The sequence below is a fragment of the Larus michahellis genome, chromosome 1 (genome assembly GCF_964199755.1).
Source record: "Larus michahellis chromosome 1, bLarMic1.1, whole genome shotgun sequence".
Lineage (NCBI taxonomy): Eukaryota > Metazoa > Chordata > Aves > Charadriiformes > Laridae > Larus > Larus michahellis.
The window spans coordinates 165,726,733-165,752,437 of record NC_133896.1 but is presented as its reverse complement, the minus strand read 5'-3'; the positions used below and the strand labels follow the sequence as shown (position 1 = coordinate 165,752,437).

At 41.7% G+C, this 25,705-nt stretch overlaps 1 protein-coding gene across 5 annotated transcripts in view; it reads right to left on the bottom strand.

The window, feature by feature from the left end:
- The window catches only part of DZIP1 (DAZ interacting zinc finger protein 1), a 43,557-nt gene extending 18,501 nt beyond the window's left edge, over window positions 1-25,056 (bottom strand). For 2 of the 5 annotated variants that reach the window (XM_074562909.1, XM_074562946.1), the window contains exons 1-11: window positions 24,901-25,056; window positions 18,761-18,830; window positions 18,179-18,682; window positions 14,583-14,667; window positions 12,931-13,055; window positions 8,993-9,154; window positions 8,127-8,264; window positions 6,727-6,789; window positions 5,327-5,467; window positions 2,849-2,897; window positions 1,480-1,536 (exon numbers count right to left, since the gene is read on the bottom strand). In XM_074562909.1, the coding sequence (XP_074419010.1) occupies window positions 1,480-1,536; window positions 2,849-2,897; window positions 5,327-5,467; window positions 6,727-6,789; window positions 8,127-8,264; window positions 8,993-9,154; window positions 12,931-13,055; window positions 14,583-14,667; window positions 18,179-18,682; window positions 18,761-18,763 (1,327 nt within the window). In that variant the 5' untranslated portion in view covers window positions 18,764-18,830; window positions 24,901-25,056. Of the gene's footprint in view, window positions 1-1,479; window positions 1,537-2,848; window positions 2,898-5,326; window positions 5,468-6,726; window positions 6,790-8,126; window positions 8,265-8,992; window positions 9,155-12,930; window positions 13,056-14,582; window positions 14,668-18,178; window positions 18,683-18,760; window positions 18,831-19,179; window positions 19,279-20,340; window positions 20,436-24,900 lie in introns of those variants that run through there. The other 3 variants (XM_074562918.1, XM_074562926.1, XM_074562936.1) reach the window with 3 other exon arrangements.
- Between the last annotated feature and the right edge of the window lie 649 nt (window positions 25,057-25,705).

Here is a 25,705-nt window from a genome sequence, read left to right as displayed (position 1 = left end):
CAATACTCTTCACAAAAATCATTTCATAAATTCAGGGCAATAGCTAAACTAGTTGCCGTGAGATCCCGTAGCTAGAACCAGCACTACTGTGTTGGTGCAATGAAGTTGGTCTGAATGACAAATAATTGGATTATTTTCAATACTATTATTAATAATCTATATTTAATATATTATTACTTGTCTCCACATAACAACATTTCATCTATATAGTTTCACTTAAAAAGCTTCTAGCAATGAACAGCTACCTTGAATAGGATAGTAAGAAATCTCTGTATCATTAAAAGAATTTTACCATATAATAACGGTAATAAAAATCTCTTTTCCTTAGTTTAATAATTCCTGACACAACAAATATTTTGAAATCAACACTTCATATTTATCAGCTTTTCATTCCTCATCAAGTTATCTAAAGTTTCTGTTGCATACTGCTCCTTCTTCCCATACGCCGTTTGAGAACTATTTGAATTTGTCGAAAAAGAAAAATTATGTACATTTTTCTTAGATAAATTTCCTCTCCCCTTGACAGGTTTTAAAACTAAGAGAAACAATGATAAAAAAATCATTATTTAATTATAGTTCAATAACGCAAATAATTTATAAAATGGTTTTAACATTTAAACATTTTACTTGTTCCGAGTTAATTTTTCCTATTACTATCCTATTTGAAATGAAAGTCAAGAATTATTTGATCACAGAATATTGGCATGGTAACAATACTCTCCATTACTTTGCATACTGAGGAAAAAGTGAAAACTATTTTCACAAAGCACCAAACAATATAAATGAAGGTTCATTGCTTCCCTCTACTGAACTATATCACAATGCCAGAAGTAAAAATAACTAATTAATGATCTATCTGTAACTACAGTTATACTCTGGAAGAACTATCTAGACGGTATGACCATCTATTTTGGTTATGTCTTCTTTATTTTTCCTCCTTGACGTTCGAAGTCACATGGAAATTACAATTTCAAGACTTATAAAAGTCTTGAAACACAAGACTCCACATTTTTGTCTATACAAATTCCATTATATGCATATAACTATGAGGGACGTGGTTTAGTGGTAACTTGGCAGTGCCAGGCTAACGGTTGGACTTGATGATCTTAAAGGTCTCTTCCAATCAAAACAATTCTATGATTCTATCCAGTATATGCATATACCAGAAACTAAGCATATTTTCTAGAAGAAAACATAATTTTATTTCCTCAATTAGTTTCATTTACCTTAAAGTGCTCCAATACTACACAAGTGCTAGGAAATATTCTCAAATAATTTCATTTTGGTTTTCATTTATTCTTTTCAATAGTGCATCTTTACAGTTACTTCATGGGAATTCTCAATGCTGACATACAGCAAAGCAATTCAAATTATGCTCTTTCAGTATAACTACTCTTACAGCTATGATTTGACAAGCAACACATATGAGAAGACATTAGGTTTGAAAGTACTGGATCTAGACCTATCAAAAAAACTTACCATGCATCACTGGTAGACTTGGTTTAGATTCTTCAAGGTGGTCTATAGTAGTGTTCACTAAAATAGCACAGAAGTAAAAAAAAAAGTAAATGTATTATAGTAAACAACAACATGCATGTACTGATTCATAAATGTTGCAATATTTAATCATATTTATAAATTACACAATTTTTGGCATATTACTGTAAACAAACAGTTTACAAAGTAAAAATTGGCCCTTCACAACATAAAAGTATATCTCTAGATATGCTTAGCATTTTAATACTTCCAGAACCAGGAAAAGAAACTAACAATTAAATTGTCGCTGAACTGGAATGTGGACCTCCACTAGTCAGATCATCTCTTTGGTCATTCATGTCTGTATGTTGTCTTTGTGTCCCAGGGAAGAAGCCCTGGCCCAAAGCTACTTGGTCAAGTCTAGCCTGATCGACACTTGTATTCCGCGAAGAGGATCTGCTGCATCCACACGTCATATCAATTAGTGCAAACCCTATATGTAACATGTATAGAGTGTAGCCTTGGAGTGAATTACCACTTCAGTTCCTCAGATCAGCTTGGGGCCAGAAGAAAATTCACTTGTGTGCCATGGCCTCTGCTTCAGTGTGGCTGAACGTGACCAGCTCCAGCTGAGAAGCCATACAGCCATACTATTGCTGTGGTCTCCTCAAATTAACCTATTCTCTGCTGCTAGATTCAGTTCAAGGCAACGTCCTGCTATTAAGCAAGATGATTTCCACACTGGGATTAGAATTAATCCAGCTGTCATCATCTATTACAATAAACTCATTTCAAGTCACTGCAACTGCAGCATCAACTATATGGGTGTTTGTGGTGCAGGACTGCATTCCAAAACAATATTGTCAGGTTTAGCTATTTGTAATGGTCTTCAGATGTTGAAGCACTGCACAGACAAAAATATCAGAGTTCTTAAAATTCTTTGAACATCTGTATCTTAACTCATGAATTAATCAATTTTGTTTACTCTCATAGTATTTTCCCTTTGGTGAGCTGTGCAGCCTAAGAACAGTCAAGCATGAAAAAACAATTAAAATTACACTTCATAAAGTAAAACCAAAAGTTGTTTACATAACACAAAATAGAGTTGCTATATTTTACATTTCTTCACTACTCAAGCAATCAACTTTGTACATTAGAAGTCCTTACAGCTGCAAAACATGAACTTTGAAAATCATGGCATGGAGACAGGTAGGCACCCTGTGAAACACAAATAAATTGCCAGTACTGATTTGATTTCAGTATTTAGTTAGTAAAGTTGATGTCTGTATTTTTCAATGAATTGTAACGTTTGTTTCAGCCAAGCTGCTGAAATCAGAAACAAAGTCTGCTTTTTCTTACAGTTTGTACTTACCATCATACGGTTTAATGTTTGCAACTGATCTTGTGGACAATTCTTTTATCTAAAAGAGAAAAGACAGATCATTTACAAATGTAAATGATCAATATCTAGAAATGCACATTTAGTGCAAAACACATAGTTTTAGTACTATTCCATAACAGAAACTATTGTTTATGATTTGGGGAGAAAACCACCACTTTTGTGGAACTCTATTCTACTGCCTAATGCATATTTCATTCATGCTCAATGAATGCTGGAAGACTTATTTCTGTTGGTTGTCTTATGTGAACTCATACTTTGTACAAGCTATAAAGTGAAACGAGAGTGGGCTTATGGGCCACTTCAGCACCTACAGTTTCAATACTTTCTGCTTCAGCAATTCACGTTCAATTTTGCAAGCCTAGTTTCACTCCAGGGAAGCACTTAATTACACATTGATTTTAAACACATGAACAGTTCTCCTGTCTGCTCTATAGCGTTGTGTATTTGACACCCAAGACACGCACTGAACAAAACTGAAAGCGTAGAGGAAACAAGCTGGCTGTAATTTGATCTAAAGAAAACAGCGAACCTGTGAAAACTATATCATTATAACAATGTTCTGCACACCAATTCCCAAAACAGAAGCTGAACCCAAACCACGGTCACTGTCAGCTGGAGCTGGCACAGGATACTAGACCCTGGTCCCTTTTTATTTATCTGTTTGGATATAGCAAGTAATGCCTCAATTCATTGTCCATTCGGTTTGGATTTTACAAAAGTGTTAGCTATTTTTCAAGCCCTTCCAGTTTCCAGATGTTGAGAATGCAGATCTTCACAATTGTATTTCACAAACACCAAACTCAGATCCCTCTGAACCTGTTTTACACCTGTGGTGATACGGTTTTGTTTTAAAAGGTCACTTTACTGCAAATAATTTGTCTAGGATTAAGTCCTCTATTGCTCCAGCTATCAAATTTGTTAAGGCGGAGATGTAAAAGCTATTATTTGTCTTTCCAATTTTTTAAGCACTTAAGTATAGGTTTGACATTAATCTCAAGAAAAATGTGTAAAATCAGATGTTGATTTGTAAAGAAGACACCGTCTAATAGAGGAACAGGTTTGTAAGAACCACATAATCATGCTATAGTCTAACCTCCAGAACACCCAGATCTTCACCCACCAATTCACCTTAAAAAAATATAGTTATGTTTGAACAAAAGTGTATTTTTAAGAAAAAACAACTCATTTCCAAACAAATAATTTCTTACAATCATAGAATATCTCAAGCTGAAAGGGACCCATAGGGATCATCGAGTCCACTCCCTGCTCCTCGCAGGACTACCTAAAACTAAACCATATGACTAAGAGCGTTGACGAGACGCTCCTCGAACTCTGACTGGCTTGCTGCTGTGACCACTTCCCTGGGGAGCCTGTTCCAGTGACCAACCACCCTCAGTGAAGAACCTTTTCCTAATGTCCCATCTGAACTTCCCTTGATGCAGATTCATTCGTTTTCTTCGTGTCCTGTTGCTGGCCACCAGAGAGAGGAGATCAGCACCTCCCCTTCCGCTGCACCCCTTGAGGAAATTGTAGACTGCAACGAGGTCACCCCTCAGCCTTCTCTTCTTCAAGCTGAACAAGCCAAGTGACCTCAGATACTCCTCTGAAGTCTTGCCCTTGAGACCTTTCACCATCTTGGTCACCCTCCTCTGGACACACTCTAATAGTTTGATGTCCTTCTTATATTGAGGTGCCCAAAACTGCACACGGTACTTGAGGTGGGGCTGCACCAGTGCAATGCAGAGTGGGACAATCTCCTCGCTCAACTGGCTAGCAATGCTGTGCTTGATGCAACCCAGGACACAGTTGGCCCTTTTGGCTGCCAGGACACACTGTTGATTCATATCCAACCTGCCATCAATCCAGACCCCTGGATCTCTTTCTGCAGGGCTGCTCTCCAGACTCTTGTCCCCCAGTTTGTACGTATCACCAGGATTACATCGTCACAGGTGGAGAATCTGGCACTTGCTCTTGTAAAATTTCATATGGTTATAATTTAATTAATTATTCTCACAGTAATAAAATGATACTTTATTTTTAGTGTGAGAAGTCATGTATTTTCAGATTTCAAACACTAGATTTCATTATGATTATTTTGTGGCAGGTTAAATCCTGTTCACTATCAGAAATTTTTCATCTGTACAAGTCTTTGGTGACTCTGACCTAGTAATCTTTTAACTTTGTGTTGAACTTATTAAAAACATTTGGTTTATTAATCTTTTCCTTCTAAATTATGTTTTAATTCGTGGTTTACATTCCTGTCTCTTTTCCAGAGATATTCTTATTTATCAACATAATTTCCAAAGTGTAACCAAAATACTACAGCAATACCATTACAAATTGGGAATACTAACTATGCAACCGGAGATAAATCAAAGACCAAATGCTAGCAAAATGTTTCTCTCTGTCCTATGCTCTCTGAACCATAGAGTGCTTCACAAAACAGACCTGCTTCTTCTGAGTAATAATCAGATCATTCTGCTCCTGAAGCCTCTGCCCCAATTCTTCTATCCTCCTCTTGTAAAAGGTGTTATTTTTATTCAGGTCTTCTCTCACTGATGATTTAAGCTTCTCAATCTGTGACAGCAGCTAGAAAGCAATCAGAAGAAAAGGAACTTTATATTAATGTTATACAAAATATTTTAATGCCATAAAGCTTTAACAAGCAAATGCCATGCTTAAATATTTTTAACACTTTTTTTTTCAGCAAAAATGTAATGTCTCCTGTGATTTCATTGGGACTTGCATATACTACAAAACAGTTGTCTGGATAGCTTTTTATTTACACAAGGAAGATTACCTAAATTGCAATACAAAGAAAGGGACATACAAACACATTGCTGAGGTTGCCAAAAAATAAGATTGCAGGAAAAAAAGCATACAACTCTATAAAAATGTTTTGGTTATAAATAGTGTCAAATAAGGATATTTTAAGGTGATGAGATGTGAATTTGCATGATAAACCTAATATATTAGCTCTGAATGTAGAAGAAAGGGAACAATCTGTCAGGTGCACCATCCCAAAAGTAATACTTACATTACTCCTCCCTTATTCTATTCTTGCATTGTGTGTGGGTGTATCATTAACTACATCCTTTTTGGGGAATGTTCCACAGTTCCTCCCCACTGCTTTCTTGCCAGAGGAGGAGAAGCCATTGGTCAGACCACTATGATCTGCTCAGTTCTTACATGGTCACGCACATGAAAGGAAAATGAAAGGAAAAGAAGCAAGAGAAACAAAGCAGGAAAGAGATTAAAAAGAAATGCAGACATAAAAAAAAAATCTGAGGAATAAAGCTTTGTATATTAAAATATATAAACTGATGCAAAATAAAATGCCATGGTGGTTTCTCCTGGAAAAGCTGAACAGATTCTGCATTAGAAAGCTACAACAGAAAAAGCAGCAGAGAAGTGATAGAAAAGAGAAAAAAAGATTGAGACATATGCCATCGGTCCATGGTAGCAGAAAGTACAGGGCAGATGAAAGCTACGTGTTGGCAAGTTCTATCTCAACTATCCGGCATACCCAAATAACACAGAAAACATAGTATAATACAGTGCTCACAGATTTAGTTGTAAGCTCTTCAAAACAGATAAAGTGTCAGGTGTCTGTCAGATTCTTAAATGATAAATTCCATTTCAACCCTGTCCTTAACTGAAACGCCAAGATCCTACCGTAACAGAAATATAGAGATAATACATACATCTAAGAGGACACACTCTTATAAACTCTTGAGATCTAGGCTTTCTAATCCAGCAGATGTATTATAGCATATGAAGAACTACTGAAAGGGTAAGAAAATAAGAAAAGTCTCTTTTTAGTTTAAGTGGTTTGCTGTGCCGCTTACCAGGGACTTTTCTGTTTCATGGTCATGATGAAGGGCTTGTATTCTAGACGTCCACTTACTTTCCTGCATAGAGGAAATCAATATCAACTCCTGTTAATAACACATTACCATTTAGTTTGACATATGCAGCTTTATTTCTTGTTAATAACATATTACCATTTAGTTCAATATATGCAGCTTTATTTTTCTAAATAAAGTATAAATACTGAAAAGATTATTGATGATATGAAACTTGAGTAACCCCATATTTAAGACCTAGAACAGTCATCCGCATCTTTTGTGCATCCGAATGTGTTTTTCTTACCAGTTACTCTATAAACTATGTATTTTTTCCTTGATTTGTATATATAGTGACTGTGAGCAAGAAATACGCGAGTATTTTGATATTTCTCTGTGTATTAACAATAAGAGTAGTAAGAGCAGGGTTTTTTTCCCCAAAATAATGTCATTTCAGGCATTCATTAACAATGTATTTTGTGTAATGATGATAACACAGTATTAATAAATGAGTTTTAGAGTGAACTGAATTTTTAAATTTTCTTTAATTAAATAAAAAACATAAAGTAAAACTCACTAAGTTTTCCAAATCTTTGAGCAGAAGTGACCAAACTTCTGGATAATACCAGCAGTATATAAAGACCTTCACATCCCAAGAACCATGAATTATATAATGACTATCTTAAAGTGTCCAAAAAAAAAAAGAAAAAGGAGTAAAATGGTTTGTGGGTATTTCCAAAGGCCTCACAACTCGTTTTTTTTTCTAGGAACAGCCTGGACATGCAGGTGAGCCTCAGAGACATGCAATGATCTTGGCCTCAGTGGCTCTTCCTCACTCAGTCTCTTTGCTATAGGTGGGACTTGGATTGACCAACAGCTTTGCACAAGCACCAGTACCTGTGCTGGTCAGATGACGTAGTCCTGGTACAGAAGTTGCACCTGACAAGCTCAAGTGCTTCATAGGACTCAAAAGCCACAGGCTGACAAATCCTCCCAGGAAATGTCTTAAACTTTTTTTTTCTCATCTTGGAAAATTCCATTTTTTCCATAAGTGGTCTCACAGATCAGGAGATGTAAATGGTTTATTAGAGCCTTCTGGAACTGAACTGCAATCATACTTGGTAAAGCTTAATATATTTAATAATAAAGAATAAGAGAATATATTTAATAACAAAGAATACATAAATAACAATTTATTTATGTATTAAGGATAAGGGAAATAATTCCTTGATTTCCATTACAGAGATTGTACTAAATAGTAGTAGATCTTTAAAAACATCTATTTTAGACATTAAGAGGGATAAGAATTTTACTTATGAATTTAAAATCTTACTCGGAAATGTACAAAAATTAAAAGAACACAAGTAGTCTGTCAAAAACGATAGATTAAGTTATAGTGTTACCTGTTTTTCAAGAAGTTTAACCACACTGTGATAATCCTGAGGACTCTGAGGTTTCTCTTCTGTAAAATCTTGGCTGTCTTTCAGCGTCCCTAAATTGGATTTTTGTCGCATATTGGACTTTTGTAATTCTAACAGTTGCTAAAAGACGGGGGAAAAAATGAAGATCTGAATATGTATACAGTTTTTGTTTTATAAAACTGTCATTTAATACCAAATTTACTTTAAACATAACTGCAGAGACAGTGCATTAGAAGCTTCCCACATTTCTTATGAATTCAGCATTTATCAAATTTCATATAATCATTAATACATACATCTAACATAAATGTACCTTGCAAGTATACACATGAACTAGCAGCTACAAAATTGCTCTGCTAATGTCACACATAGTTGTTTTCTGACCCACCGACACTTTTACAGTTCTCTTTCTAGTCAAAACTCTGGAAAGCATTTCCAGACCATGTATTGAAAAGACGTGCAGTTCTACTGTCAGGATTATAGTGCAGAGGTTAGTCCCCTCCAGTTATAAGAATATTAATATAAGGATAGTTAACAGACAGCAATAATAACAATATCTACTAATATGTAAACAGGCACTCAAAAGTTGAGGAGTAAGAAAAAACCGACATAGTTGCTGAAGGCATAATTCATTCATCCAAAACAATACTATTAAAAAATAACTGAAATTATGTTAAAAAAGTACCAATATACAAAGATACAATTATGGCTACCATCCAACCATTATTCCTAAAGTTCTGTAAGAAGACCTCTAAGATGACTACATTGCATTTCAAATACGTGAAGTTCACTACCATCTACTGTAACGGATTCATGCCTTAAAATGTTGGAAAATTTAAATCACTTACATTTTCTAATGTTGAATTTCTTGAAGATAACTCCTTAAGCTCTTTCATAAACATCTCTTTCACTTTTTCTATTTCATCAGCCAATTTCTCTTTTTCCTCCTCTTTCCATTTATGAAATGATTGTAGAATTTCTTCTTCTTTTGATTTTTGCTGTTCACATTCCTGAAATTATTTAAGAAACATCACTTGTTATTTTTCCCCACATGCAATACTAATTCAAGCACTCAAACTTCGTGTGGGGAGTAGTCACTTTCAATGGGCAACATTGTGACATCAAAAAATGAAAAAACCCACAAGTTTCTGAAGAATTCTGGAGTTGCAAACTATACATGTTGCTAGCAAAACAAGTACGCTTCAAGAGGTTTTGGAAGTTCATTATTTTTCATTGAATAATACATGAATGACCCTACTTGGTCATACCAAAGATCCACCTAGTTCAGCATCCTGTTTCTCACAGAGGCCGTTAAGCGTAGAGGTGGGAAAGGACAATAACAAGGCAAGCAACCATGCACTTTTTCCTTAATAGTCCCTAAGCTGCCAACTGTTTTCAGCTCAGAGGACTTCCTCAGCCTGATACAGTTTTGAAAACTTAGTAACCTTCGATACATTTCTCCTCATACACTTCTGCAGTCCTCCCTTGTGGCTGCCTCAGCTTTTAGCAACTGCAACATCTTTTGCCAATGAGCTGCACGGGTCTACTGCAAGTTAGATGAAGAGCCAAGTACTTTTTTGGGGGGATTGAATCTGGCTCCTGCCACGTTCATTTGATGGATGCAAGGTCTTGAACTGGAAAAGAGAGTGAATGATTGACACCTATTCACTCTATGTAACTCGTGACTTTGCAGTCTGTAGCCAAGCACGCTAAGAGTCGTCAGTCTGAAAAAGAGACAACAGCTTGGTGGGGATGGAGGGTGAGATACTGATGTCTGTGAAGACCTTTAAGATCATGGAGCCCAACGGTAAAACTAACACTGCCAAGTCCATCACTAAACCATATCCCTAAGTGCCACATCTACATGTCTTTTAAATACCTCCAGGATATTTAATTCTATCATATCCTTTTTGAGATGAAGGGACTAGACCTATGTACAGTATTCAGGCTGGGGCTCGCACAGTGATTTTTCAGAATAATTTGTAGTATTTTATTTTCTTTGCTAGCTGCTACTAACCACTGGGCTGAAATTTCCCTGGAACTATGTATCACAACCTTAAGATCTTGCCCTTCTGTAATAACAGCTCAGAACCCATCATTTTGTAGATGAAGTTAGAATTGTTTTTTCCTCATATACATGTACCTCACTTTATGTGTTAAATTACTTTTACCATTCCATCACCTAGTCATTCATTTTTGTACAGTCCTCAATTTCTTCAAAGTCCTGCATTTCACTGCTCAGAATATATACTTTCTAGGCAACTCTTACATCTTTCCATCACAGCATTCACTCTGAATTTGTTTTCTAACTACAACAAGCAATCGTTGTACACTCATGAAGAACAGGATCTTCTGTATCCTTTCACCTCAAAGGAGTAGAGGGGACCAAGAACTGGAAGCATGACAGTTTTTATCCGAATTCTCTCCAGTAGTGGTTCTCCTAAGAAAAACACAGGGGAAAGATCTTCTGCTCTCTCAATCAGAAGACAACAACATAATGATACTTGAATTATCAGTGGATGTCAGTCATGGCACACAAATTGCAAGCAGTCACACTTCACATTTCTATCTTAGAATCACAGAATCATAGAATTGCCTAGGTTGGAAGGGACCTTTCAGATCACCTAGTCCAACCATCAACCTTAAGCCTGACAAAAACCATCACTAAACCATATTGCTAAGCACTACATCTACCCGTCTTTTAAATGCCTCCAGGGATGGCGACTCTACCACTTCCCTGGGCAGCCTGTTCCAACGCTGATAACCCATTCAGTGTAAAAATTTTTCCTAATATCTAATCTAAACCTCCCCTAGCACAACTTGAGGCCATTTCCTCTTGTCCTATCACTTGTTACTTAGGAGAAGAGACCAACCCCCACCTTGCTACAACCTCCTTTCAGGTAGTTGTAGAGAGTGATAAGGCCTCCCCTCAGCCTCCTTTTTCTCCAGGCTAAACATCCTCATCCACTCCTCATACGACTTGTTCTCCAGGCCCCTCACCAGCTTTGTTGCCCATCTCTGGACACGCTCCTACACCTCAATGTCTTTCTTGTATTGAGGGCCCCAAAACTGGGCACAGTACTCGAGGTGGGGCCTCACCAGGGCCGAGTTCAGGGGAACTATCTTCCCTGACATCCCAGAAAAACAGAGAAGCTTTGAAAGCTTCTTGTTGTGTAACACTGCAGGCTGTAGCTTCAGGACATTTCAGGCAGTCCCCTTGTGGTTAAGAGTCTCAGCTAAGACAAGTGACTTCAAAATAGGCCCCTAAGGCACCAAAAAGTCCACACTGCACTGTTATGAATACTCCAAGTTCCATCTCATAAGAAAAACAATGCTTCAGGGGCAGGAGAAATATGTTATAGATGTACCTCTCAAAAGTGAGGCACAAAATGAACGAGCAGAATACCTAGCAGAGGTCCACATGGGGCCAAGGCCCATTATTTTGATAGTGCTTGCACTCCTAAGTGAAACTCTACCCACGCTCTTCAATTGCTCACTCAGTACTTTGGAAAATGGAAAAAAAAAAACAGTAAGCTGAATGGTCCCAAGAAAAGGGAGGACAAAAGACAGGAGAGTCTGAAGCTCTGTTCAGGGAAAGAAACATTGCACGTTTTACAGAAGATCAGGTATTCCTCTGAAAACAAGGAAGAAAATAATTAATGATAGCCAAGTTTTGTTTGTTTCCTTTAAGTTCAAAATGCAGTGTTTGTTTCCAAACACTACATTTCCATTCCAAATGGTTGGTTTTATGTTTGAAGGTCCTCAAACTCCACTATGAAAGTTATTTAGAAGTTCTGAATATTGGGAGAAGGTTCCAAAAGGTTATGTTGACAACCACAAAACACTGCTTTTGAATGTGATACAGGGCAAACTGCAACACAAAGATCAGCATAACTCAATCATTAGAAGTATCTTGTCTCTTATTCCAAGAATTTGCTGCTCAAATTGAAGTGCAAAGTCCCTCTCCCATTAAAAAAAAAAATCCATCCCTATTTAGATAGCAAATTATCTGACAGTATTTAAACAGAAATGAAAACTGTGAGATGATCTGAAATTATCAAGCTTTAAAAAAAAAATAAATTAAACAGGTAACTTAGATTCTTTTTTCTCTTTATGAGCCAGTAACCATACTTACAAGATTCAATATCATTCTAAACAAAGCCTTGCATGCGATTATGAATATATAATTACTACTTTTAAATCATTCTGGTTTAAGGTCTTTTTATTCACACAGCAGTAGCTAAGACTACCTTCTGCTTTGGGTCTCTGGTCAGACAAATCCTAAGGATTTAAAGGCCTAGATTCTAGATTGTTTTGCTGCTTCTCAGTCTCTCCTCCTTGGACTGCTTTACACCTCTGTTAGACAGTAAAGTTCTCCACAGCAAAGAATAAATCCTACTCAGTTTATAAAGTCACGTGTAAAATCACAGTCATATCTAAGAAACACGTAATCATCACAAAATATCATAATGTCAAAAATAGCTTATATTTCACTACAGCGAGGCAATTTTAACTGCTTCAATAACAAGCCACACGTCTTCTGAATTGACAAGTGCTACAGCTCTCAAGTATTCATTTAAAATATGTCTAAAATGAAAGTGAGGAGAAAGTGGATGTTCAAAATTACAGGAGATGAGGGAGGGCTATGCTCTAATACCCAAGCACCGTTGCTGCCAGACAGGCAAGCTGTAGATACATTTTTGTTCTGTTCCAGTTACAAAATGATTTAACACAGTCCAAACTACTAATTATTTTGAAAGGTTCACATTACTTACTGCATTATTACCTTAGAAAACCTGACCATATTAGCCTGTTGTTCAGCCTCTAACTGGGACTTGGTGAGCTGCAACTGCTCCTTCAGTTTCTCAATCTCATCCTGCAATTTGTCTGTCTTTGCTTTCCTCTTCTGTTCTGTTTGAAAGAAACACAGATTTTAAAAATGTTTGTTGTAATTTCTGGAAACGTGATACTTAACAGCAAATGTGTTTCTATAGTGTTTCAGAAACATCTTCACGAAGGACGACTCACATAGACCATTTCCCTTCCTACTATGAGTCTCCAAAGATGGTTTTAAATACGTATGTTCTCTGGACTGCTAACATCCTCAAAGACTGAAAAATATCAGTATTGCTGGCATGTGCAATAGTTCATAAAATACTTACAAGAAAAAGTATTATATAATCTAATTTCAAAAGGATCTAAGCAACCCAGACTCAAAGAAGGATGTATGAAGGACAAAGTGAAGCTCAATGATTCAATTCTCTTAGGTTCAATTTATTCTAAATAACTTGAGTAAGGAGTCCATTTGGAATATAACTTATTATTTATCTGGAATGAGCCAGGGAGAATGTCACTGAAAAAAACCATTTTACAAATGTGCAAAAAATATAACGATCTTTGATCTTGAAACATTTTTTTGCCCGGGACTTACTAGGCTGCCATCATCTGGGAGTCTGAGCATAATGCAGAATATTATTCCAGAAATAAGTGCATAGAGTATTTCCCTCATGCAGTCATTTCAGACTAATTCTTTATATGATAATTAGTTCAACTGGTTTTGCAGCTCCTTCCACTACCATTTTTATCAAGTACAAAGTGGAGAAGAGCTTCTTTCTCCTTCCAAAACATTAACGCTTCTTCAGATGCCTACTCCAGCCCCTCTTACTTTTCCTGTTACAGTTCGGGCCTTGATAGATTCTTCCCACTCTTTCTCCTCCCGAACGCTCTTTTTTCCAAACTCATTTCTAATCACTGCCATTTATCAATACTTGTTAGTCCTTAGCAATAAATCATAAGCACGCTACCTAACAGGAAGGGAGAATTTAGAGATAAGAGACACAAACATTGAGAGCAATGTTTTTCAAACTAAACACTTTTCAATTAAGAGAAATAAAAGTACGTAAGTCAGTGGTATAGTAACCAAGATTATCATAGATACATGCAGTTAGATTATTCTTGACAGTTTCTTTTTCTCACTGTATTTTACAGTCAGTTTAGTTCAGGTGGTACTGATCCTATTCAAACTGATTTCAGGTGACCTGAATTATTTCTGTACTGATAATTCGTACGTATTCACAAAATGTATTTGCCTTAGCGCAACTTGTTCATTTTTACCCACACCTTCATAACACACATGCCTAAAGAGAAACTGCTCTGAACTCTGCTACTGAATATTCAGTGGGAATGTTAGTTTGAGAAGGTACTGTAAATATGGCACACAATTTTTTGTTAATTGTTTTTCAGAGACTGGAACATATGTTGCCCAATACATTTTATCAGTCAGTGTTGCTTGCATTTACACAAATTCAAATCTGCCACCTAAAAATGGAACGTGAAAATCATTCTTCCCAGTTACACAAAATCACGGACTGCACATTCCCACTCTCTTTACACTTTTCTAAACTATCTCAATTTTTTTTATAACACTAAAGTACATACCAATCTCAGATTCTTCTGGATGACGCCTTTGCATGTGACTTTGTAAAAAGGAATAGTTCATAAAAGCCTTTTCACAAAACTGACACTAAAAAAAACCCAGATAAAAACATGTTAGTTATTACTAGTAACATCTGTTTGGTAAGTATAGCAGTTAAGGTTTTCAACAGGTTATTACATTTTTTCCAGATGTCAAAAGTAGGTAACTTTAACAAATTCTCAATAATAATGAATACAATTCTCACAGTGACAGATTTCTGTAAAATTACTAATATATTTGTGTTATTTAATGTGATGGTCAGTGGCAAGAATCCCATTGTGCTAGGCTACAATATCTGAACAAAAAAGACTCTGACCAAGTAAGTTTAAATTCAGATATAAACCACAGATAAGAGATGAATATACACAGGTAGAGAAGTGTAAGGAAAAAGTAAGACAACACTATTCAGCCAAATACACACCCACTCCAGCCAACTCGCAGCTCAGGTATTTTAAGATTTTTGTATCACAGCAAAAGAGAGCACCATACAGTCAGAGAAAAACCCAATAAAGATGGGTTTGAGTATACGTAAGTGAGTTGTAAGATGACAATACTAGAAGGACCATAGATATGTAAAAAGGTCAGACATTTCAACCAAAATAAGGTAACAATGCACAATTGTGCAAGAAAGGGTACATACATACATATATTAGTATGCTACCTAGCATCCTTCTGAAGTGTAAACTGTTTAAATTACTGTTCCTATAATTTCCTTATTAGTTTGGAATTTGAATTATATTTTAAGTCAAGTTTGGACCCTACCCACTTTAAAAGATTTTTTTTGTTCACTTTCAAAGTACATTCCACTAATGTTCAGAATATTAAAAACAGATGGGAAGAACATAAGCTACACCTACAGATTTTGCAACATACTGTTAAGACTGAACGAAAGCCCCTAATTGCTTTAGTTAGGGCTGCTTGTTCCCTCTTTCTTTCAAATAAATACTTTTTGCTTGTTACCTCTTTCTTTCAAATATTTTTTTTTCAAATAAGTATATTTTAACAAACCACAGATACTCAGCTGAGTCCTTTTTCCTCATCAATGTGATATGACTGTAAGAGACTGACTTAACAGATTTAAGACCTTGGCACCACAATCAAATTCCCAGATTTCATCTAATATTTAAAGTACTGCCACTGATAGTCAGGTAGGCTATTAAATATAGGTCTCTTTCAGCAAACACTAAAGCCATGAATTATTAAGACAAATTTTGTTGGACAAATGCAAAAATGTGCCAACGTAAAACCAAAGCATTGCTGCCAACCAAGAGGGAGCTCACAGTCTAACAGATCACACATGATTTATGGAATGAAATTGGCTGTGAAATAATGTTATCCATTCAAGCACAAACTTCATGTCAGTTTGACTTGCTGGTAGTGAAAGAAAGCTCTTGCTGCAGGAGACAGGATTAACACAGGGAACATTTAGGTTTTGAATTATGCAACGTTATTCTTGCAACTACTTTTTACAGTGTTATGTGCACTTTGTGCCTACACTGTGCACTTCATGCCTACACTGTGCATGAGAATATAAGGTTAAAAATTATTATTTAAAATTAAATTTCTATTACTCAGGTGAAGGTATTGACCTATAAGTCTTTAATTTATGTCTTGTAGGTACCAGTACCATTTTGTAGTAGTATTTCATGGTTGAACTTACATTGGTGGTGGGTTAAAGGCATTAAATATGAATTCCAAAGCATGGCTACATTAGATATAAAATGTGCCTCCACTAAAAAAGGCAAATAACTATTTACAGGCTTGTTTGCTAAACAGCCAAGACTTTAAGGGGATGAAACCTGAACTACCCACTCAGGAACACCAGCAAACCCCTTACTAGCTGGCACTGCAGATCATCCAAGATCACGGCACAGATAAATAATACACAATTATTGTTTACTGATCACACTGCTGCCCTGCATTTACAAACCCTAGGAAGAGTTTAATTTAACTCTGGCATTCACACTCAGAATCCTGAAAACACTGTAGGAACTGTAGGTACTGCAGGAACTGTTCAATGTCACTCCCTGAACTGACTCTTCCCGCGTGAACCTAAGTAATTTCTAGAGAAAAGAATTCACTAACAGGAAAAAAGGGGGGAAGGCAGATATTTCCTTTATATGAAATTAAGCTAGAAATTGCAAATAGCTTTCCACCTCTGCTTTATTGTAAATACCACTGAATACAAGATTATTGATGAGCCAAGATCACTACTATGTTCTTCAGCTTCCACTGAAACAGTTGTATACTACAAATATTTCAGGAAAACGTGGTAATATTTAACTGGCAATCACAGTGTGAGAATTACTTAACTTCACACATAAAATTATGCATGCAAACTGTTTTCTTTTGCAACACAGGTCAGACAAACTGCTCTGTAAGTTGCATAAAGGCTTTTTAAAACAGCTCAACATCAGCAGCTTGTCCTTAAGACTAACAGTCAAATGAATGCATTGAGTCAAGGTTCCCATGAAGTCTACCATATGTACAGCTTTAGTCTTGGGGCATAAGGTAACTTTTCCCTTACAGAAACACTTGAGCTGATGTCTTAAAAAAATTAAACTTAACTAAACTTAATCAACCAGCCTGCTGAAATTAGTATTATATTGCTGGATAAGACTGTACAAACTGTAAGAAAACTTGCATTATTTCTGTACTGCAACCGTTCCATAATTAAGTAAAATTTTAACAATCAGGACTGCTAGTATCGCAAGAATTTAAAAAAGGGAAGAAAACTATACCTTTAAATATATAGACACAAAGAGCTAGCCTGAGATCATATCAAGTCTGTGTCCAATGTACTCTAGACTTCAGACTACATTTGAAGCTGCAGCCTGCATTCCTGATACCTGTTGAAAAATGCTGAAGCTGAAAAATATTTAAATCTAACTATTACACCCAGAACACAAAAAAACCTCCCAAAAAACCCTGAATGCTATGACACAGAGAGTCAGAACAGTAATGGACTAAGGCTCTTAGGGAAGACCCTTATGGAACAGATTGTTGTGGAGTTAGGGATGAGCTAATTTACGTAGGCTTTTTAACATCATGCCTGAGTCACTTCTGAGTCACAAGTAGAAAGTTTGTGCCTGGAGAAAGTTACTGCAGGAAAGTGACAACTCGCAGACAGGTAGGTTACTGCTTAGTACCAGTTCTGGTGCACTTGCCCTGTGTGCCTTTGGAGCATGTAGTTGCACAAGGAAAGACAGCAAGAGAAAGTAGTAACACGTTTATCAGAGGTTTCGTATGTGTGTGTATCTGATACTTCAGATGCCTCAAAAGCGAATCCAAGAATATAGAGCACTGGTTAGTAAAAAGAGGATTTGCTAAAGATGATGTAGCACTCTCCCAAATGTCTGTGAAACACAGATGGGACGCAAAGCACCTGCAAGCAATGCACTCCTTTTTTGTAAGGTAACTAGTCCCCGCAGCTCCAGCCTTCCACCCAGAAAGCGACTGACTGCACCCTGGCAAAGCGGGACTGCCCTGCTGCCCATCCCCGGTGGGCTTGGAGCCAGCAAGGTGTGGTTGACCAGGCCGCCAGGACTTCCCCTCTCACCTGGTGGTAGCTGGTTCGGGCCTCCAGCATCATCTGCTGGGTGCTGATCATCTTCTTCCTCCGACGGCACTCCTCCTTGAGCCCCTTGATCTCCTGCGAGCGCTGGGCCACCTCCTTGCCCAGCTGGTCGCGTTGGGCCTGGCTGGCCCGCAGGGCCTCCTCCAGGCTGCCGAGCTGGGCGCTGAGGTACTCCTGGGAGTGCAGCAGGTACTCGGTGCAGAGCTGGGCCAGGCGCAGCAGCTTGAGCAGCAGCGGGTCGGCGGGGCCCTGGCAGTGGGGGCAGCGCTCCCGCTCGGCGCTGCAGAAGGTGACGTGCTCCAGGTGCTCCTGCAGGACGCCCACGTCCCCCTCCCGCGACACCCGGCCCACGTCCACGGCGCTCAGCCGCCGCCAGTCCGGGGCCTCATGGCGGCCGCGGAACTGGAAGGCGGGAAACGGAGCCGGCCCCGCTCCAGCCCCGGCTCCCCCGGCAGACGGCGGGTAGTAGGCGCGCTCGGTGAAGGGCTGCGGGAGAGAAACACGGGTCAGCCCGGGCCGGCACCCAGCCCTTCCTCCCTCTCTCCCCCCGTCCCCGGCGCTCACCATGCCGGGGCTCCGTCCCTCGGGCTCCGCTGGGCGCCGGCGTCCTCCGTGTCGCTATGGCAGCCACGGCCTGCGCGGGGGGGGAGGCGGGAGTGAGGCCCGGCCGCGCCGCCCCTCGCCCTCCCCACTGCTCCACGACACGTCGCCTTCCCTGCGCCCGGCCCGGCCCGCCCGGGGGTGGCACGCCGGGACAGGCGGCGGCAGCCGCGTCCCACCGCGGGGACTCGGCTCCCTGCGCGGTGCGAATCCCGCCCGCTTCCCCCTCCCGGCAGCTTCTTTCCCCGGTGCCTCCGCATTGGCCGGGCAGAGCCGTGATCCTTAGCCTGCTCCCGCGGGTCCCGGTGCTCCCCCTGCCTCCGAACGCTCGTACCGGTACGTCCTTCACCATCTCCACGCGTTACTCACAGCTACAAACGTACCCTCAGCGACGCCTCACCACAGCTACACAGCGTATGTCTTCTCTCTCCACATTCCCTTCACCGCAGAAGTCTATACGTGGCACCCTACAGACCCCTTTCACTTCACCACAGAATTCTATACATGGCACCCTATAGACCCATTTCACTTCACCACACCGTGCCTCCCCACCCACCACCCCGACCCTCCTCTACGCCGCTCCTTACTCACAGGCCGTTCTCTCTCCACCACCATGACTATTCTCTCTCCTCTACCCCTCCTTGCTGTTTTATGCCCTTCTCCAGCCTCACCTGCTCATCTCCCAGATGTGGTGACACCTGTCACCTCCCCACCACCAGCACATGGTACGTATGCTATTTCTCTGTACATCTTCACGCTGCTGCATCCCCGTGTGCCCCAGCTGGTAGCTCCATGCAATCTCTGCAGTGCAACTCCATACCCTCCCAACACGGCACACCAATCTCCTGCCAGGCGCTTTCACACACTTTCCTCACCCTAATGCAGTCATACACCCTTTGCATGCCGCTTCCAGATGCTCTCCTCACTCATCACACCAACACCCCTCCGCCTAGTATCACCAGGCACCAGGACCACCTCTTACAACCATATAACCCTACAACCTCGCCATGCCTGCCTGTCACTCCTGCCTTGCTCCACCAATCCCAAACACTTTATTCCCACGAAGCATCTCCTGGCTTGCGTATATTACCTACTTCACCACCCCATGCTCAAATACTTTTCTTCAAAGGCAACCAACAACTGGTGTCCATCTCCCTGCCTCACCACAATTCCTAGTACTCCCAGCTTGGTGTTCCCATTGCCCTGATCCTGCTCAGTTGCTTCAAAGTCTGTCCCCAGGCAGGAGCATCCTTCTACTCCATCGTACAAAATTATCCTATTCCCTGCTCATCTTTACTATCTTCTCCAAAAACCTGCTCTTCCTGTTACCTCTTCTTAATATTTTAGCCCCCTGGACTGCCCCTGCCTTACCACCATGTCCTATGTTTATACCTACCTGGCTTTTCAGTCCCTTCCACAGATGCTTCAGTTTCTCATCCTCCTGGTCATTCATAGATACACACCTCTCCAAGAACATTCACACAATATATACTCGATCATACACTCCATTCCATACACTCCTACATCATGTACCATAGACTCACAGAAATTTTGTTCACAAGGGTCCTCTGGTGATCATCTAGTCCAACTTTCTGCTCAACGCAGGGCTGTCACCAACACTAGTTCACATCACCTGTGGCTTAAAAGATGAACAAACAGTCCACGACCTTTCTGGGCAACCTGTTACATGGCTGTGCTGTCCTCCTGATGAAAACATTTTCCGTAATATCTCACTGAGTATCTGCTACTACCAAGAAAAAAATGGTTCTGACATTTTTGCAACTGTTCTTCAAGTAGCTGTAGGCCGTTATTAGAGTGCCCCTTGCCTTCTCTTCACCACGCTAAAGAAGCCCAGCCCCCTCAACGTCTTATTGTAGGTCCTGTGCTGTAGACCCTTAAGCATCTTGTTAGTCCTCTTCTGTCCCCTTTCAGTTTCGCCACATCCCTCAGGCTCCCCCTCAATATTTTCCTCCATTCGTCTCCTAGGAACTTACAATGACCCTCACCTCTCATCTGCATTTTTAATATTGCCCTTTCTAATATAAACAGTAACGTCTGCTATTACTCACAACATACATCTTCCATGCAAACACCAACAATGTTGTTATACGCACTAATGCAAGGACCGTTTTCCCTCACAAATTACAAGCTCTCAGTTTTATGTAGGTTTTTACGTCAGTTGTTATGCAAAAAAGCTTGTTTGCTTTTCCCACATACATGAATTGATAGAACAAAATACACTGGATACAAACCTGGCCTCACTTAATTCCCCTCATATTAGGAGACATAGGTTGACTGGATAGGATAGGATAGCATAATTTCAGTTGGAAGGGACCTACAACAATCACCTAATCCAACTGCCTGACCAATTCAGGGCTGACCAAAAGGTAAAGCATGTTGTTAAGGGCATTGTCCAAATGCCTCTTAAACACTGATAGGTTTGGGGCATCGTCCACCTCTCTAGGAAGCCTGTTCCAGTGTTTGACCAGCCTCTTAGTATAGAAATCCTTCCTAATGTCCAGTCTAAACCTCCCCTCAGGCAGCTTTGAACCATTCCCACATGTCCTGTCACTGGATCCCAGGGAGAAGGGCTCAGCACCTCCTTCTCCACTTCCCCTCCTCAGGAAGCTGTAGAGAGCAATGAGGTCACCTCTCAGACTCCTTTTCTCCAAACTAGAAGAAGTCCTTAGCTGCTCCTCATAAGACATTCCTTCCAGCCCTTTCACCAGCTTTGTTGCCCTCCTCTGGACGAATTCGAGGACCTTCACATCCTTCTTAAATTGTGGGGCCCGGACCTGCACACAGTACTCAAGGTGAGGCTGCACCAATGCTGAGTACAGCGGGATAATCACCTCTTTTGACTGGCTGGTGATACTGTGTTTGATGCATCCCAGCATATACACCCAACCTATGGTCAGGCCAAGCCCTGGGACAGCTACTCTGTGGTGCTCTCCGTGAACAGTGTGCTCTCCATACCTCCGTACTCACTGGCTACTTTCTCACTTGGTGTCAGGAGGTGACAAGGCTGCACATCCCCTTTCCTCCTGCAGGAAACGCAGGCACATAACAGACTGAAGCGCTAAAAAGATGGACCTCTGACAGGAAGAAACGGGGGTCTGGTACTGAACACCTGCAGCAGAGGTGTCTTCCTTGCAGTCAGCGCACCCAAAAACAATGACCACGGGACACACCTCTGCTTCACAGCAGAGACCCAAGCATTTCCTCCAGCCCTCAGCTACCAAAACCTTATCCCAGACAGTGTCAGAGAGACACAAATCAGCCTCAGATCACGCACTTCAGCATCCCAGGGTCCAGCTCTTACCAGCCTCTCCCATCCTTCACACTCACACCTACCCCTGCACAAAGGGAAAACTGGAGGAAATGCCTGTCTTTTCATACCCCCAGAGAACCACAAGGACTCCTCTCCTGCTTTATCCACACAGAGAAAAGTGTCACCCTTCTGTCTTCCCCATTTCTGTAAAAAGGTTGAAAATCAACCTTTCCAAGAACGTATCTAGGCCCAGCGCAAGGTTTCATTAATCTAAAAAATTAATTTCAATGTATTGGAAGTTTGAACAGAGAAGGTAGTAACATGAACACAGGACAGTGAGCCCTCCTGCTTGTTGGCTCGAGCCACCCTGGCAGGCAATCTTCCAAAATACTTGGCGCTACAACTTGCTTTTTGGACCTTTAACCTTAAGCCTACTGGCCACACTTTACTGCAATACATAAGGCTCAGTACCTCTTCCATTCAGATTCTTACGTCACTTACCATGACATTTTTTGTAATTTAGAAAGATACTGTGTGGTGTTCGTAACATTGCAGCCTTCTCCTGCAAGGGTGACATTTTTGCCACCTCATTTTCCACGAATGGGGCCTCCAGCAATTGCTACCTTCAAAGAAATTTGTTTAACATTTTTTATACATAACAAATATAGATTTGCTTGATTTACCACTGAACTTTGCACTGCTCTGACTCCTCAAGTATTAAGAAATATACCGCTAATCTGCTTTAGAGCTATTCCTAATATACTGCAGACTCACTTCCATTTAGTGTATAAATACACTTCTATTTGTAAGCAGCTAGGTTTTTTAAAAATGCCCCAAATACTGACTACTGTCCAAAATGTTCATGCTGAGTTCCTTAAAACACCTTGAAAACTTGTATTTGGATACTCTTCCTAGTCAAAGGAACTGTTAGGTTGTACATAATGAAATCTATCTCCCAAAGATCTGCTCTATCTATTTAGAATAGAATCATAGAATCATCTAGGTTGGAAGGGACCTTTCAGATCATCAAGTCCAACCATCAGCCTAACACTACCAAGTCCACCACTAAACTATATCCCTAAGCACCACATCTACCTGTCTTTTAAATACCTCCAGGGATGGCAATTCCACCACTTCCCTGGGCTTGACAATCCTTTTGGTGAAGAAATTTTTCCTAATATCCATCTAAACCTCCACTGGTGCAACCTGAGACCATTTCCTCTTGTCCTATTGTTTATTACTTAGAAGGAATTTTTTTTCATAGAAAACACATGAGTTTCGTGAACTATCAATTTGTGTGTCAAGCAGAGCCTGAAAAAGCACACATATGGTAAGTCTTCAACTCACAGATGCATGGGTTTAATGAAAAAAAATCCGTTATTTAAAGCCAGCAAAGTTAAACCAAACCCATGGATATGCTTATTTGCTCGACTGATGTATTTAGTTAGGAATATCCACATGGAGTTTCATGCAGCTCCAACTAAGTATGCTTTAACTGAAGGTGACCTGGCAGCCATGCATCACTAAGTGGAGGAGAAGCACCAGCTGCCCAGGTATCTCAATGGTGGCAGAAAGGGCACGTACAGGCAGAGGCAGCCCTGCTCCACCACCTTCTTTCCTTTCTTTCTGCCAGATTCACTCCACCCTAGGAGCTGCGCCCAGGTAGAAGTTGGGACTGTCACAGAATCATAGAATGGTTTGGATTGGAAGGCACCTTAAAGATCACCTAGTTCCAACCCTCCTGTCATGGGCAGGGACACCTCCCACTAGACCAGGCTGCTCAAAGCCCCATCCAGCCTGGCCTTGAACACCTCCAGGGATGGGGCAGCCACAGCTTCTCTGGGCAACCTGTTCCAGTGTCTCACCACCCTCACAGTAAAGAATTCCTTCCTAATATCTAATATAAATTTCCCCTCTTTCAGTTTAAAACTGCTACCCCTTGTCCTATCCCTCCACTCCCTGATAAAAAGTCCCTCCCCATCTCTCCTGTAGGCCCCCATCAGGTACTGGAAGGCCGCTATAAGGTCTCCCCGGAGCCTTCTCCAGGCTGAACAACCCCAGCTCTCTCAGCCTGTCCTCATAGCAGAGGTGCCCCAGCCTTCTGATCGTTTTTGTAACCCTCTGCTGGACCCGCTCCAACAGGTCCATGTCCTCCTTGTGCTGAGGGCTCCAGAGCTGGACGCAGTACTGCAGGTGGGGTCTCACCACAGTGGAGCAGAGGGGCAGAATCCCCTCACTCGCCCTGCTGGCCACGCTGCTTTTGATGCAGCCCAGGATGCCGTTGGCTTTCTGGGCTGCCAGCGCACATTGCCGGCTCATGTTGAGCTTCTCACCCACCAACACCCCCAAGCCCCTCTCCTCAGGGCTGCTCTCAAGCCATTCTCCGCCCAGCCTGTACCTGTGCTTGGGATTGCCCTGATCCCACCCTGCGGGGCCGCCTCAGTTCGGGGTGGCACCGCCGTGACTGGAGGGTGGCGGCCGGCGGCGGAGGCCCTGCTCCCCCGCACACCCGTTACCACCGGGCTGGCTGCCAGAGGGGGAAAAGCGGCGTTTCACCCCCCGGGCTGTGCCCGCAGGCCAGGCCCGGGCCCGGCGGTGTGCCGCGGGAGCCGGCCGAGAAGGGCCGGGCCTGCGGGAGGCCCGAAGCCGGGCTCCATCTCCCAGCCAAAACCTCCGTCTCCGCTTGGGAGAGCGGCCTCCCTCCCCCGCTCCCTCCCGCCTTCCCCTCAGGAGAGGCCCCGCCGAGCGCTTCCCTCCCCTCACCCCCCCTGCCCCACAGCGGCTGCCCGGCCCGGCGGGGCGGGGGAGAAGGGGGGGAAGCCCCTCCGCTCACCTCAGGCTGCTCGGCGGAGCGCGGTTCCCCGCCGTCGGGCGCGGAGGGGCGGCGGGGCTGCGGACGCTCCCCGCCCCCGACCCGGGCGGTTACTGGTGCGTGCCGCGGAGGGAGGCAGCTGCCCTCCGCCGCCTCCCCCTCCTCGCCTCCCCCGTCCCCCTGCGGCGCCCGCCTCCCCGCGGCGGCGGAGGATGAGCCGGGGCGGCGGCGCGTGGGGAGGGATCTGGAGGGGGGACCTCGGCAGACTGCAGTGAGTGTCATGTTAACTCCCGGAGGCGGGGGGTGGCTCTTCCATGAGTGTTTTCCCGAAGTGTGCCACAACAAGAGGACACCAAGTGCCAGTGAGAGGGTATAAGGCGGGAGCAGGATTCCCTGCAGGTGTCGTAGCTGGAGAGATTGGGTTCAATGAAGGCGTACATCCTGTCACGCAGCTGGAACCGGTACAAGGGCTGCAGATTGCATCAGGTCCTCCTAATGTTATTCCTCTTCCCTGCAAGGTTTTGCATTGTGGTTTCGCCAAAATAACTGCTTTGTGGCAAGGAGGAAAATTTCATAGAATCATAGAATGGTTAGAGTTGGACGCCTAGTTCCACCCCCCTGCCACGGGCAGGGACACCTCCCACTAGACCAGGCTGCTCAAAGCCCCATCCAGCCTGGCCTTGAACACTTCCAGGGATGGGGCACCCACAGCTTCTCTGGGCAACCTGTTCCACTGCCTCAGCATCCTCAGAGTGAAAAATTTCTTCCTGATATCTAATATAAATCTCCCCTCTTCCAGTCTGAAGCCATTACCCCTCATCCTATC